General features: G+C 44.3%; 1 protein-coding gene across 9 annotated transcripts in view; it reads left to right on the forward strand.

Annotated features, from left to right (window-relative positions):
* Positions 1-11,830, forward strand: part of LOC110508359 (calmodulin-regulated spectrin-associated protein 2) — a 71,136-nt gene extending 59,306 nt beyond the window's left edge. For 2 of the 9 annotated variants that reach the window (XM_090225910.1, XM_090225911.1), the window contains 9 exons: positions 248-428; positions 649-1,318; positions 2,411-2,547; positions 2,757-2,965; positions 4,560-4,653; positions 6,889-6,954; positions 8,064-8,203; positions 8,371-8,489; positions 8,591-11,830. In XM_090225910.1, the coding sequence (XP_090082036.1) occupies positions 248-428; positions 649-1,318; positions 2,411-2,547; positions 2,757-2,965; positions 4,560-4,653; positions 6,889-6,954; positions 8,064-8,203; positions 8,371-8,489; positions 8,591-8,893 (1,919 nt within the window). In that variant the 3' untranslated portion in view covers positions 8,894-11,830. Of the gene's footprint in view, positions 1-247; positions 429-648; positions 1,319-2,410; positions 2,548-2,756; positions 2,966-4,559; positions 4,654-6,888; positions 6,955-8,063; positions 8,204-8,370; positions 8,494-8,590 lie in introns of all 9 variants that reach the window. The other 7 variants (XM_090225914.1, XM_090225916.1, XM_036966836.2 and 4 more) reach the window with 4 other exon arrangements.
* Positions 11,831-12,500: the final 670 nt, after the last annotated feature.

Raw genomic sequence — 12,500 nt, forward strand, 5'->3', positions numbered from 1 at the left:
TGTAGCTTCTGATGAAACCAACCTTTGTTTTCTACTTTTGCTTCCCTACTTTTTGGAGCAAATAGCCTGGTCCCAGCTCTGTTTGTGCTGCGTTGCCAACGTTGGCTTGACAATTACCAATTGGCAAGACAGCACAAAATGATAGAGGGCCAGGCTAGGGGGCACGTGTAATGTTTTATGTGTAGTGTTTTCTGCATGTGTAATAGCCAACTTATGGACGAGAGGTGTCTGCTGTGTCACGCTCCAGGTGTCGGGGTTGGAGAGGTGGACCTGGGCGAGTACACTCGCTCCATCGAGAGGCTGAACACGTCCCTGGGGTTCCTGCAGACGGAGATGCAGCGGCTGGCCCAGCAGCAGGACAGGATCATGGCCATGAGGGAACAGCAACAGGCCTGGGTCATACCTCCTCCAGCACCCTCGCCACACAGGTATGGTCATCAATAGCACATAAATATTACCCAAGACTGGCATGATAATTGATAATGCAGACTAAAAATAGGTGTGTATAATATCGGATGAAGTTAATATATTTAACCTAAAACCATTTATCACCGTACTATTATCCCTAGTTTATCGTGAGAAAAGCAGTTGTCGCAATACTATTATTGCTTAGTTAGTTATCATTGTACATTTAAACTCTCTCGACAGGCAGCTCCGGGAGCTCCGCAGCAACAGTGTAACCGGCCGGGGGTCCGTGGGGTCCTTGTCCCCAATCTTGTCCTCGGCGGGTGGTTCCCCCCGCGCCGCCCACCGTTCCCCCGGCGGCCTCAAGCGCCGACCGGCCTCCTTCCATGCCAGCACCCCTCACACCCCACGCACCCCACGCCCCACCGAGCTCAAGGTAACCCCCTTTAGACGGATGCTCAACACCCCCACGTCCGTGGACAGTCTGCCCAGGCTGAGACGCTTCTCACCCAGCCAGACCCAGGTCACCTCCTTTGCCTACCTGGGACACGATGAAGGACCTGGGGCCACGGAGGGCAAGGAGAGAGGGGCCCCAGGGGGAACAGAGGAGCCTCAAAACCAAACCAAACCACCTGAGACAGAGGTAGCGGTGGCGGGGATAAGGAGTGCCAGCGCTCGTCCCTCCTCGCCCACTACAGAGCCAGCCAAAGAGAGACAGAAGGAGAGGAGAGATGGAGGGAAAACGGAGAAGTTGGCAGAGGTGCTGTCTCAGCCAGTGAGAGACCTGATGGAGGTGCCGCTGTCGTTGCTGAAGCCTTTGGATGGACAGGGTCTAGAGACAAGTGGAGAGGGGGAGAAAATAGGAGAGCTGTACGGAGAGGACCAGAAAATGTGCTGTGGGTTCTTCTTCAAGGTAACAATGGGCTACACTGTACATTTCAGAATTGTGAGAGGACGGTGCAAGTACTGTATGTAGCATGTCACGAGAATGGTTCATTGATCCATAGGTACAGTAAGAGCAGCACATGAACTATGCGAAGACTCATAAACTATGACTACAAATGGGTCTGGGACAGTAATTGTGTGTACAGTATCTAGGATAAAGGGTGAAACAGCTCACATACTAATGCTAGAACAGTAGACTAACGAGCCATGATAGGAGAATGGAGCCAACAGAGCTACTGTATGCCACTATACTGGAACTTACTATCAGCTTCAACAGACACACATGTTACTATCCCAGTCCAAAAATATCTGGACATGAAGCCAACACTGTACAACATTCAAATGGGTCATATACACTGAGTATACGTAACATTAGGAACACCTTCCTAATATTGTGTTGCACGAGGTGTCGGAAGCGTCCCACGGGGATGCTGGCCCATGTTGACTCCAATGCACAGTGGTGTCAAGTTGGCTGGATGTCCTTTGGGTGGTGGACCATTCTTCATACACACGGGAAACTGTTGAGCGTGTAAACCCCTGCAGCGTAGCAGTTCTTAACACAAACTGGTGCGCCTGGCACCTACTACCATAACCTGTTCAAAGGCACTTCAATATTTTGTCTTGCCTATTCACCCTCTGAATGGCACACATACACAATCCATGTCTCAATTGTCTCAAGGGTTAAAAATCCTTTAACCCGTCTCCTCCTCTTCATCTACACTGATTGAAGTGGATTTAACATGTGACATCAATAAGGGATCATAACTTTCACCTCGATTCACCTGGTCAGTCTAGGTCATGGAAAGAGCAGGTGTTCTTAATGTTTGGTATACTCATCCGCCATGAATTCCCTCTGACATAAATTTGACCAATCAGAGCTGAGGATGAGTGTTGATCTTTGAAGTGAGAGGATGTGACAGTGCTGCCTGATGTCATTTTGTCCCGCAAACTAGCCTTCATGTTGGCACCAAACGTTCCATGACAACAAGATTACAATTTCCAATCTAACAATTTCCAATCTATATATATCTGACTCCGTCTCCACCCCACACACCTCCAGGACGATGGGAAGGGAGAGGAGGACATGGCGGTGAAGAGGGCTGCTCTGCTGGAGAAGAGGGTGAGGAGAGAGAAGGAGACGCAGGAGAAGAAACAGCAGCAGGAGCTGGAGCAGGAGCAGAGGAAGGAGGAAGCACGGTCAGTCTGGACCTCAAGGGACCTGTACCTTTTCCACTGTTATGCTTGGTCTGAACACTACCGGCAGGGGCGAATCCTTACTCCCACTTCAAATTTAGTCATGCATTATTGTCAATGGGTGACTAAGTGAAAATGTGCCTCTTAGTAACTTCTCTTTGATTGGGTAATAATTATTGAAGCTTCTCGTCTCTTCTGTCCCTCTTCCCTAGGCTGAAAGCGGAGGAGGAGCAGCAGAAGCGAGAGGACGACAAGCAGAGGAAAGATTACATAAAGAACGAGTACATGAGGAGGAAGCATTTGAAGCAGGTGGAGGATATGGATGTCAGGCCCCGCCATGGAAGTCTCAAAAAGAAGCCCCGCCCCAAGTCCATGCACAGGGACGTCATGGAGTCACCCAAGCCACCCGCCAGAGCCACGGGTAACACACACACTCTTAGACACACACACATACACTACACATGCTCATGTTACACATATATCAGTGGAGGCTGCTGAGGGGAGGACGGCTCATAATAATGGCTGGAACGGAGCGAATGGAACTGCATCAAACACCTGGAAACCATGGAAACCATGGAGTCTGATGTTGTTGATACCATTCTACTATTCCACTCCAGACATTATCACGAGCCCGTCCTCCCCAATTAAGGTGCCACAAACCTCCTGTGACAAACATCCTCTCACTGTCAACTGCGTTTATTCTCTGCAAACTTAACATGTGTACATATTTGTATGAACATAATAAGATTCAACAACTGAGACATAAACTGAACAAGTTCCACAGACATGTGACTAACATAAATATAATAGTGTGTCCCTGAACAAAGGGGGGGTCAAAATCAAAAGTAGTAGTCAGTATCTGGTGTGGCCACCAGCTGCATTAAGTACTGCACTACATCTCCTCCTCATGGACCCGGACAGATTTGCCCGTTCTTGCTGTGAGATGTTACCCCACTCTTCCACCAAGGCACCTGCAAGTTCCCGGACATTTCTGGGGGGGAATGGCCCTAGCCTAACCACATGAGGGAGGAGGTCTTCCCTGTAACGCACAGCATTGAGATTGCCTGCAATGACAACAAGCTCAGTCCGATGATGCTGTGACACACCGCCCCAGACCATGACGGACACTCCACCTCCAAATCGATCCCGCTCCAGAGTACAGGCCTTGGTGAAACACTCATTCCTTCGCCGATAAATGCAAATCTACACGACCTTCACCCCTGGTGAGACAAAACCGCGGCTCGTCAGTGAAGAGCACTTTTTGCCAGTCCTGTCTGGTCCAGCAAAGGTGGGTTTGTGCCCAAAGACGACGTTGTTGCCAGTGATGTCTGGTGAGGACCTTCCTTAGAACATGTCTACAAGCCCTCAGTTCAGCCTCTCTCAGCCAATTACGGACAGTCTGAGCACTGATATAGGGATTGTGCGTTCCTGGTGTAACTTGGGCAGTTGTTGCCATCCTGTACCTGTCCCGCAAGTGTGATGTTCGGATGTACCGATACTGTGCAAGTGTCGTTACACGTGGTCTGCCACTGCAAGGACGATCAGCTGTCCGTCCTGTCTCCCTGTAGTGCTGTCTTAGGTGTCTCACATTACGGACATTGCAATTTATTGCCCGGGCAACATCTGCAGTCCTCATGCCTCCTTGCAGCATGCCTAATGCACGTTCACACAGATGAGCAGGGTTTTTCCAGAGTCAGTAGAAAGGCCTCTTTAGTGTCCTAAGTTTCCATAACTGTGACCTTAATTGCCTACCGTCTGTAAGCTGTTAGTGTCGTAACGGTTTTTTCACAGGTGCATGTTCATTAATTGTTTATGGTTCATTGAACCAAGCATGGGAAACAGTGTTTAAACCCTTTACAATTAAGATCTGTGAAGTTTTGGGGATTTTTTGAACGACAGGGTCCTGAAAAAGGGACATTTCTTTTTTTTGCTGAGTTTAGGCTGTTTATGTGTATTTAGTACACACATATATTCACACACACACACTCAAACATGTCTTCTGTATTTACCTCCAGGTACTCGACCGCGTGGGTTCTCAGTCTCCAGCATGTCCCTGGCCTCCCTCAACCTTGACAACGACAGCAACGCCGGAGATAAGAGGATCCGCAGGTGAGGCCAGAAATTGCCTGATTACAGATTTTCTCAATCGTGTACAAGCAATTTTTGGATCCTGGTTGAAACGTATCTATCGCAGAACAGCAATGATCAAATGCTTAAATACATTTAAAGAACTTCTGATACAAAATGTGCCTTTGTACCTGACTTGCATATCTTAGACCGCCTTTTGAAAAACTTTAAATGCAAATGTCATCAGTGAGTACAAAATTCACTGTTAAGTGTTTTGTTCACAGAACATTAACACATTGTTTAACATTTTAAATTACCCCATCAGTGTCATACATGTAAATGTTTCGGACATGAAGTGAATGAAGTTGGGTTACTCCTAAGTCAACATCTCCAACATTGTGACCTTCATATAAGAGCTTTGCTTTGGTGTGGATGGAGGCATACAGTGCATTCAGAAAGAATTCAGACCCTTGACTCTTTCCACATTTTGTTATGTTACAGCCTGTATGACACAACAAGCTTGGCACACCTGTATTTGGGGAGTTTCTCTCATTCTTCTCTGCAGATCCTCTCAAGCTCTGTCAGGTTGGATGGGGAGCGTCGCTGCACAGCTATTTTCAGGACTCTCCAGAGATGTTCGATTGGGTTCAAGACCAGGCTCTGGCTGGGCCACTCAAGGACATTCAGAGACTTGTCCCGAAGCCACTCCTGCATCCTGAGTCACCCAGGACTAGTGTTGTTCGCCTAGCGCTTGTTAGCCTAGCGCTACAAGCACCCTGCTCTACCAACTGAGTCTCACCCAGGACCCGTGTTGTTAGCCTAGCACTACAAGCACCCTGCCCTACCAACTCAGTCACCCAGGACGAGTGTTGTTACCTTAGCGCTAGAAGCACCCTGCTCTACCAACTGAGTCACCCAGGACCAGTGTTGTTAGCCTAGCGCTACAAGCACCCTGCCCTACCAACTCAGTCACCCAGGACCAGTGTTGTTAGCCTAGCGCTACAAGCACCCTGCTCTACCAACTCAGTCACCCAGGACCAGTGTTGTTAGCCTAGCGCTAGAAGCACCCTGCTCTACCAACTCAGTCACCCAGGACCAGTGCTGTTAGCCTAGCGCTACAAGCACCCTGCCCTACCAACTGAGTCACCCAGGACCAGTGTTGTTCTTCCATTGTATTCACCTTCACTTATTTCTGTTGTGGATTGTGTTTGTGCGCCAATGGAAAGTCTATAAAACTATGAGCGAACCAGCCTATGTATTAAATACATGGATTTGGATTGGGATGATACTGATGAATGAATCCTTCACACTTATTTTTAGGGCTTTTTTTATATAATTTTTTTTAAAATTAGGAATCGTATTTAATTTGATATGTATGAAATTGTTTCGTGAAATATGAATAAAAGGACAGTAATTGCCCATAATTCTGCAACTTTGGATAGTTGTACTTCCAATTTTGATCATCATTATATAGTGACTGCAAAGAAGGGTTAGTTTGGATTTACATTTGGTTGAGTTGTCAACTAACGTGAATTCAACAACAAATGTCACCATGTCATTGGACTTAGGTTGGGTGAATAACAATTCCCTTAGGTTGATTACTTTTTGCAAATCCAATCAATTTTCCACGTTGAGTCAACATCATCACAGTGAATTTTTGTTGTTGAAATGACGTGGAGCCAATGTTGATTCAGCCAGTTTTTGCCCAGTGGTGTATAATTGATCTACTTGGACTTTTAAAAAACATGTTCTGTTTTTTCTGCTTGGACTCGAGAGATAAGTATGGTAGTGTTCATCTGTTTGCAGGCAGTCGTGTTCTATTGTATGTATTTGCAATTTTGACGGTATAATATAGTTTTGATTAATGTATTTATGTTTCGAGAAGGTAAATTATGTTTTGAAAACACATTTACTGTTTTTCAAAAGGCCACAGAAAGGCTGTGTTGTGAGTGTCTGTGTCTTGTTTTGAACTCAACAACATTGTTCCAAAAAATACTTGTACGCGATTGAGAAAATCTGTAAAAAAAGGACATACAGTTTAGCCAACTCCTTTAGCATGACCATGTCAAGAGTTGACTAAAGCACAAACAGGCTGGCTACGATACAAAAAAAGGCTTTACAGAGCATCAAAAGCACGAATACTTCTTCAAGAGGACATTCATGTGTCTTGTGACTTGTCTAGGTATTGCAAACAAAATGGTTTTCGCTCTCTTGATCTTCTCTCCCTCCTCGCTCTCTGTTTTTCCCCTCTGTTTTGCACGGAACTCCCGGAAGCAGTAAACTAGGCACTGTGAAAGGCCATATCTCTTTCTTTTTAAGCTCTCCCAAAGACAGAAAGGGAAGGTTAGTAACTCCCCTCCCTAGACCAGCCGAGGGCCAAGCCTTTCATCTAGACTTTCATCTCAGTGCATCACAGTCCAGATTGATCAATCAATCTGCTTTTACTTGAGGTAATATCTTTGAGAACAATTCCCGGTAGCCATACCTAACAGAATCTAAATATCCCATGTGCAGACATATATTTATGAATCATGTTTGAGCAAGCCACATACAGTACACCAACATTCATTCTGAGTATGACCTGAGACATAGAGGACACATCCATATGTTTTTAATAGATGTGTTATTTCACAGTCATGCTGAATCATCGGTTAAGTGTTGGCCAATTACCTCCTTTAAAACAGACAGAGAAAATTCCGCTCAGTACCGCAGCTGCTTCCGCCTCATTTCATACATGCCCAGCCTCCTGCCTCCACTCCTGCCTCACCGACTCTGCCCTTTCTCTGCTCCGAGGCTGCTCCATGCTAGCTGCTCCATGCTAGCTGCTCCATGCTAGCTGCTCTACGTTAAGCTGCTGTCTGTGGTTGTTACCTCTAGATTAGACCCGGCGTCAGAACCATCCAAGCTGCAGCAGACGGGCGCTCTCCCGTCCCAGGCACGGTAACTTCCACAGCCATGCTGGCTCACATGGAGCCACAGGCCCTTTGTTTTGTATGCAGAGACTTCAAACTAGGGTACACACTAACCCTAACCCCAATTAGGACATGAATGAGCCTGGGCCTGGGACATGAGTGTGGCTGCTGCAGTTGTATTCTGTCTTGTCACTGTATAGTTGCCTAAAGCTGCTGTTGCATACTGCAGTGTTTCTTCTCCATATCCTAGCAGCCATAATGATTGGACTGTACAATAGCTTTGCTCTACTGCACATGCCTCTGATCTGATCCAGGGACACAGATATCACTGGGGATGATGTAATATGAGGGAACAGGGAAGGCTGCCTGGGAGAACTGTGTCTATCTCTGACCCTGTTTCTCTGTATGTCTCTGTGTCTGTGTATATGTGGTTTGTATGTCTATGTCTGTTTTTTTGTGTGAATGTGTATCTGTTATTGTGTGTGTGTCCACACATGTGTCACTCGTACTGTATATATGTGTGTGTGCGTACATCCCTAGGCCAGACTCTGCTAGGCCAGACTCTGCTAGGCCAGACTCTGCAGAGGGCAATCTGTCGTCCTGCCCGTCTCATAACGGAGAGAAGGACTGGGAGAACGAGTCCACAACCTCCTCCACTCCCTCCAACCAAGAGTACACAGGTACGGACCGCTCCACTGCAATCACGGTATTCTGTTTTCAAAAGGAGACCAAACTCTTGCAGTATACCAGAGCCATGTAGCCCATGTGTAGAACAGGCTGTGTTGTGATTGTCTGTTTGTTTGTTTGTTACTGCATTCCTTATGCTGGTATTCGCTTCTTCCCTCAGGGCCAAAGCTGTACAAGGAGCCCAGTGCTAAGTCCAACAAGCATATCATCCAGAACGCCCTGGCCCACTGCTGCCTGGCGGGCAAGGTCAACGAAGGACAGAAGAATAAGATAATAGATGTAGGTAATTTGCTGTACACAATATGTTTCTTTCTCTCTAATTTTACTTCACTCTTTTACCTCACATTTGTTCCTTTCTTTTCCTCCACTATCTCTTTCAGGAAATGGAGAGGTCGGGGGCCAACAACTTCCTGGTTTTGTTCCGAGACACGGGTTGCCAGTTCCGCTCGGTGTACACCTACTGCCCTGAGACGGAGGAAATCACCAAGCTGGCGGGCATCGGGCCCAAGAGCATCACAGCCAAGATGATCGAGGGCCTGTATAAATATAACTCAGATAGGAAGCAGTTCAGCCACATCCCTGCCAAGACAATGTCAGCTAGTGTAGACGCCATCACCATCGCCGCTCACCTGTGGCAGACCAAGAAACAGGGCACGCCCAAGAAACTGGGTAGTCTCAAGTAGTCACAGCAACAACCCCTTTCATACCAAACCCAGGATAATGTTGCTAGGTGTCCTGAGTTATAGTTGAGGACTGAGGGGAGGCTTTGCGGGTGTTGTGACCTGGGATAATACAGGGTCTGGTTTGGTGTGACAGTGCTAAAGAGTATATCTTTCTAATCTTCTTTCCCATTCAGATATTTAATGAACACTTACACTTGGCATTCATCTGGATCTGATATCTGATGTACAGTTTAATTTGATGAATATGTGGTAGGGGATTTTCTTCTAAACAGGACACTATTGACTTTATGCACAACTGGAATGTAGGGGGAAAAACATCAACACAAGCCTCAAGGGACATTGTTGTTGTTATGCAAGACTGTGTGTGTGTGGGACCCAGAGTCATTCTAATGGTGCACATGTGTGTATGTTCATCAGCATGCGTGGGTGCCCATGTTCTCGTGTGCCAAAAAAAAGGGGCTGATGAAAGCCTTACTGAATCGGACCACTGAAGCACTGAATGTCATTCCTTTTGAAATAGATCGAGTTTGAGTTCCCTATGTTCATCATGTGTGGCCTTATGCTTGTTTTGTGAAAGCGCAGTGATTAGGTCATATTTAAGCGCCAAATGTGATGTTTTGGTGAGTACAAGATGATACGTATATGAGAGCTTGTTGAGAGTGGCTGTGTGTGAGGCTTGCTTTTCTCTGTGGCTGAAAGATGAGACTGAGAAGGTGGGTTTACATAATGTGTCAATAGTTAAGTAGGTTGTCATAACTTCCGATAAGAACTAGATTGTAAAGTCATTGATTAAGTATAATCTAGTTCACAGGAATGTCAGCAACTGACTCTTAATTTATTGAATGTTTTTGATAAGGCTTTGGAAGGTTTTTAAAGGTCCAATGCAGATGTTTTTATCTCAATATCAAATAATTTCTGGGTAACAATTAAGTACCATATTGTGATTGTTTTAAATGGTCAAAAAGAAACAAAAATAGCTTATTAGCAAAGAGCAATTTCTCAAGCAATAATTTTGCTAGGACAGTCTGGGAGTGAGCTGTTATTGACAGAGAGGTTTGGAACTCTTTCTTATTGGTCTAATAACTAATTTACTGCATGGTGATGTCACTATAGAAGGCCAAAACCCCTCCCACCAAAACAGGCTGAAATTTCAGGATGGTCTTTTCAAACAGCTCTTACACTAGAAGGGCATTACCATCATTTTCACTATTTCCCAGTATTATTCCAACCTCATAGTGTGGAAATATATATCAAACACAGGACAATTATGCTTTTAACTGCACTGGGACTTTAAAGGCTTTTAAAGTTTCATCAACAGAGGTGTGTAACATACTTTAAGACAATATATACTGTATAAGTTAATTTTGTTTGTATATAATGGTTATTCCATTCAAAATGAATGAGTGAAACTAGCATTTATCATTTAATATGGACGTATATAAACGTACTATACTGTATATGGGGCCTTCTATTTGTTTAAAAAAGATGCAAGTGTGTGATCCCTTTTCAATGTCACTGGCAGGACAATTTCAAGCTTTAGAATAGAAGCAAGTTTCACAAATTGTGTCATGAGCCTGTGCAATTCCGAGAAAATATCTTATAAAAATCCTTGTTGGCATACAATACCAGTCAAAAGTTTGGACACACCTCCTCTTTCCCACCGTGAAGCATGGAGGAGGAGGTGTGGTGGTACTTTGCTGATGACACTGTCAGTGTCCAGTATGGCTACCACAGCATTCTGCAGCGATACGCCATCCCATCTGGTTTGCTCTTAGTGGGACTATTATTTGTTTTTCAAGAGGACAATAACCCAAAACACACCTCCAGGCTGTGTAAAGGCTATTTGACCAAGGAGAGTGATGGAGTGCTGCACCAGATGACATGGCCTCCACAATCACCCGACCTCAACTCAATTGAGATGGCTTGGGATGAGTTGGACCTCAGAGTGAAGCAAAAGCATCCAACAAATGCTCAGTATATGTGGGAACTCCTTCAAGACTGTTGGAAAAGCATTCCTCATGAAGCTGGTTGAGTGAATGCCAAGATTGTGCAAAGCTGTCATCGAGGCTAAGAGTGGCTACTTTGAAGAATCTTTGTTTAACACTTTTTTGATTACTACATGATTCAATATATGGTATTTCATAGTTTTGATGTCTTCACTATTATTCTACTGTAATATAGAAAATAGTACAAATTTAAGAAAAACCCTTGAATGAGGTGTGTCCAAACTTTTGACTGGTACTGTATGTGTTTGGACCTCACAGATATTCAAAAGCATTTTACTTTATTGTGGATAGTATCTTTACTGTTGAATTCCTATTACACTTAAAGTAGTCCACAATACGTATGTGTACATATTCAATAGAGAGTAAGGAATAGAATTTCATGACTCTGTCCCACTGTAGATTGCAGTATTTGTAGTTGATTTAACTGCATACTTACATAAATGAAGTAAAATACAGATCACAAAAACATAAAACATAGTTCTTCAGGACTTTCAAAACATCTGTTACATTATGCTTCAACATGTTACATTGTTCTAACCTATGAAAGGAAACTGACATTTATGTTTATTTTATTTTGGAGCAAAGCAGTGTTTACACTGTACATATATTTTGTCGTATAAAGTATTTTTTGTAAACCATTTACCATTTTGAGGTTTCATATGAGCAGCATATCTGTTACAAAAGGAAATGTAAAACCATGAGAGGGTACAATATGTCTTGTATGAGTGACGGGCAGGAAACGGAGAGAGAACTGATTGCAAACTGTTTCCACTGCATACTCTATTGTAGTGGATAATCAGATATGTGTGAGATGCCATTCTGTGTTTTCCCCCATCTAAATTTGTTTTATTTTAACCTTGTCAATATGTTCATGTATTTGTTATTTTTTATAAATTCCTTTGAACAATATTAAAATGCAGATGTTCATCAACACTTGTGACTGGTGTTTTTGAAGCCTGGTTATCCACTTAAATCTCATTTTAGGCTGGTTCAGATTTGGATTCTTTGTTGTGCTAAATGTTCACATTTATACAGCACAATATCCAGTAAATTACAGAACAAGTGGGTCTTGAACCTGCAACCTGAGGCCACAGGGGAAACAAACGCAGATTCTGTGCCATGAAGGTCAACACCTTATGGAAGAGGCATAGGCTTACATACAGGGATGAACGTAAAATATCAAGATAAACCGTTTGTCATTTTGTTACAGAATTCCTCATAAAAATGCTGGTCCTTTGAATGCACCTTTATTAATACCACTAGGTATCACCTAATGATTGAGAAGTAATGCACTAGTCGTCCCCTCTTGCATTCAAGAAGAGTAACCGGAAGGCTACCAAACAGATTTACTTCTTTTCACTGTCTGTCTTAATCCTCTTAAAGCCTTTTCAGGGGCCCCTGTTCTTCAAGCATTTAATCAGTTTTGAACTTTCCACTGTGATTCTGCGATTAGCCTACACGCAAACGGAACACACCATCTAGTCTGAGCAGTGAAGGCATGAGGATTAGGCCTAGCCATCCACCATCAAGTATTCTCTTGGAAGCGTCATACACCCTGACAAGTTATTATCTCATTGAAAGTGGCATATTTGGACTTTAAT

Source organism: Oncorhynchus mykiss, chromosome 28 (assembly GCF_057628025.1).
Source record: "Oncorhynchus mykiss isolate SJ-2025 chromosome 28, ASM5762802v1, whole genome shotgun sequence".
Taxonomy (NCBI): Eukaryota; Metazoa; Chordata; class Actinopteri; order Salmoniformes; family Salmonidae; genus Oncorhynchus; species Oncorhynchus mykiss.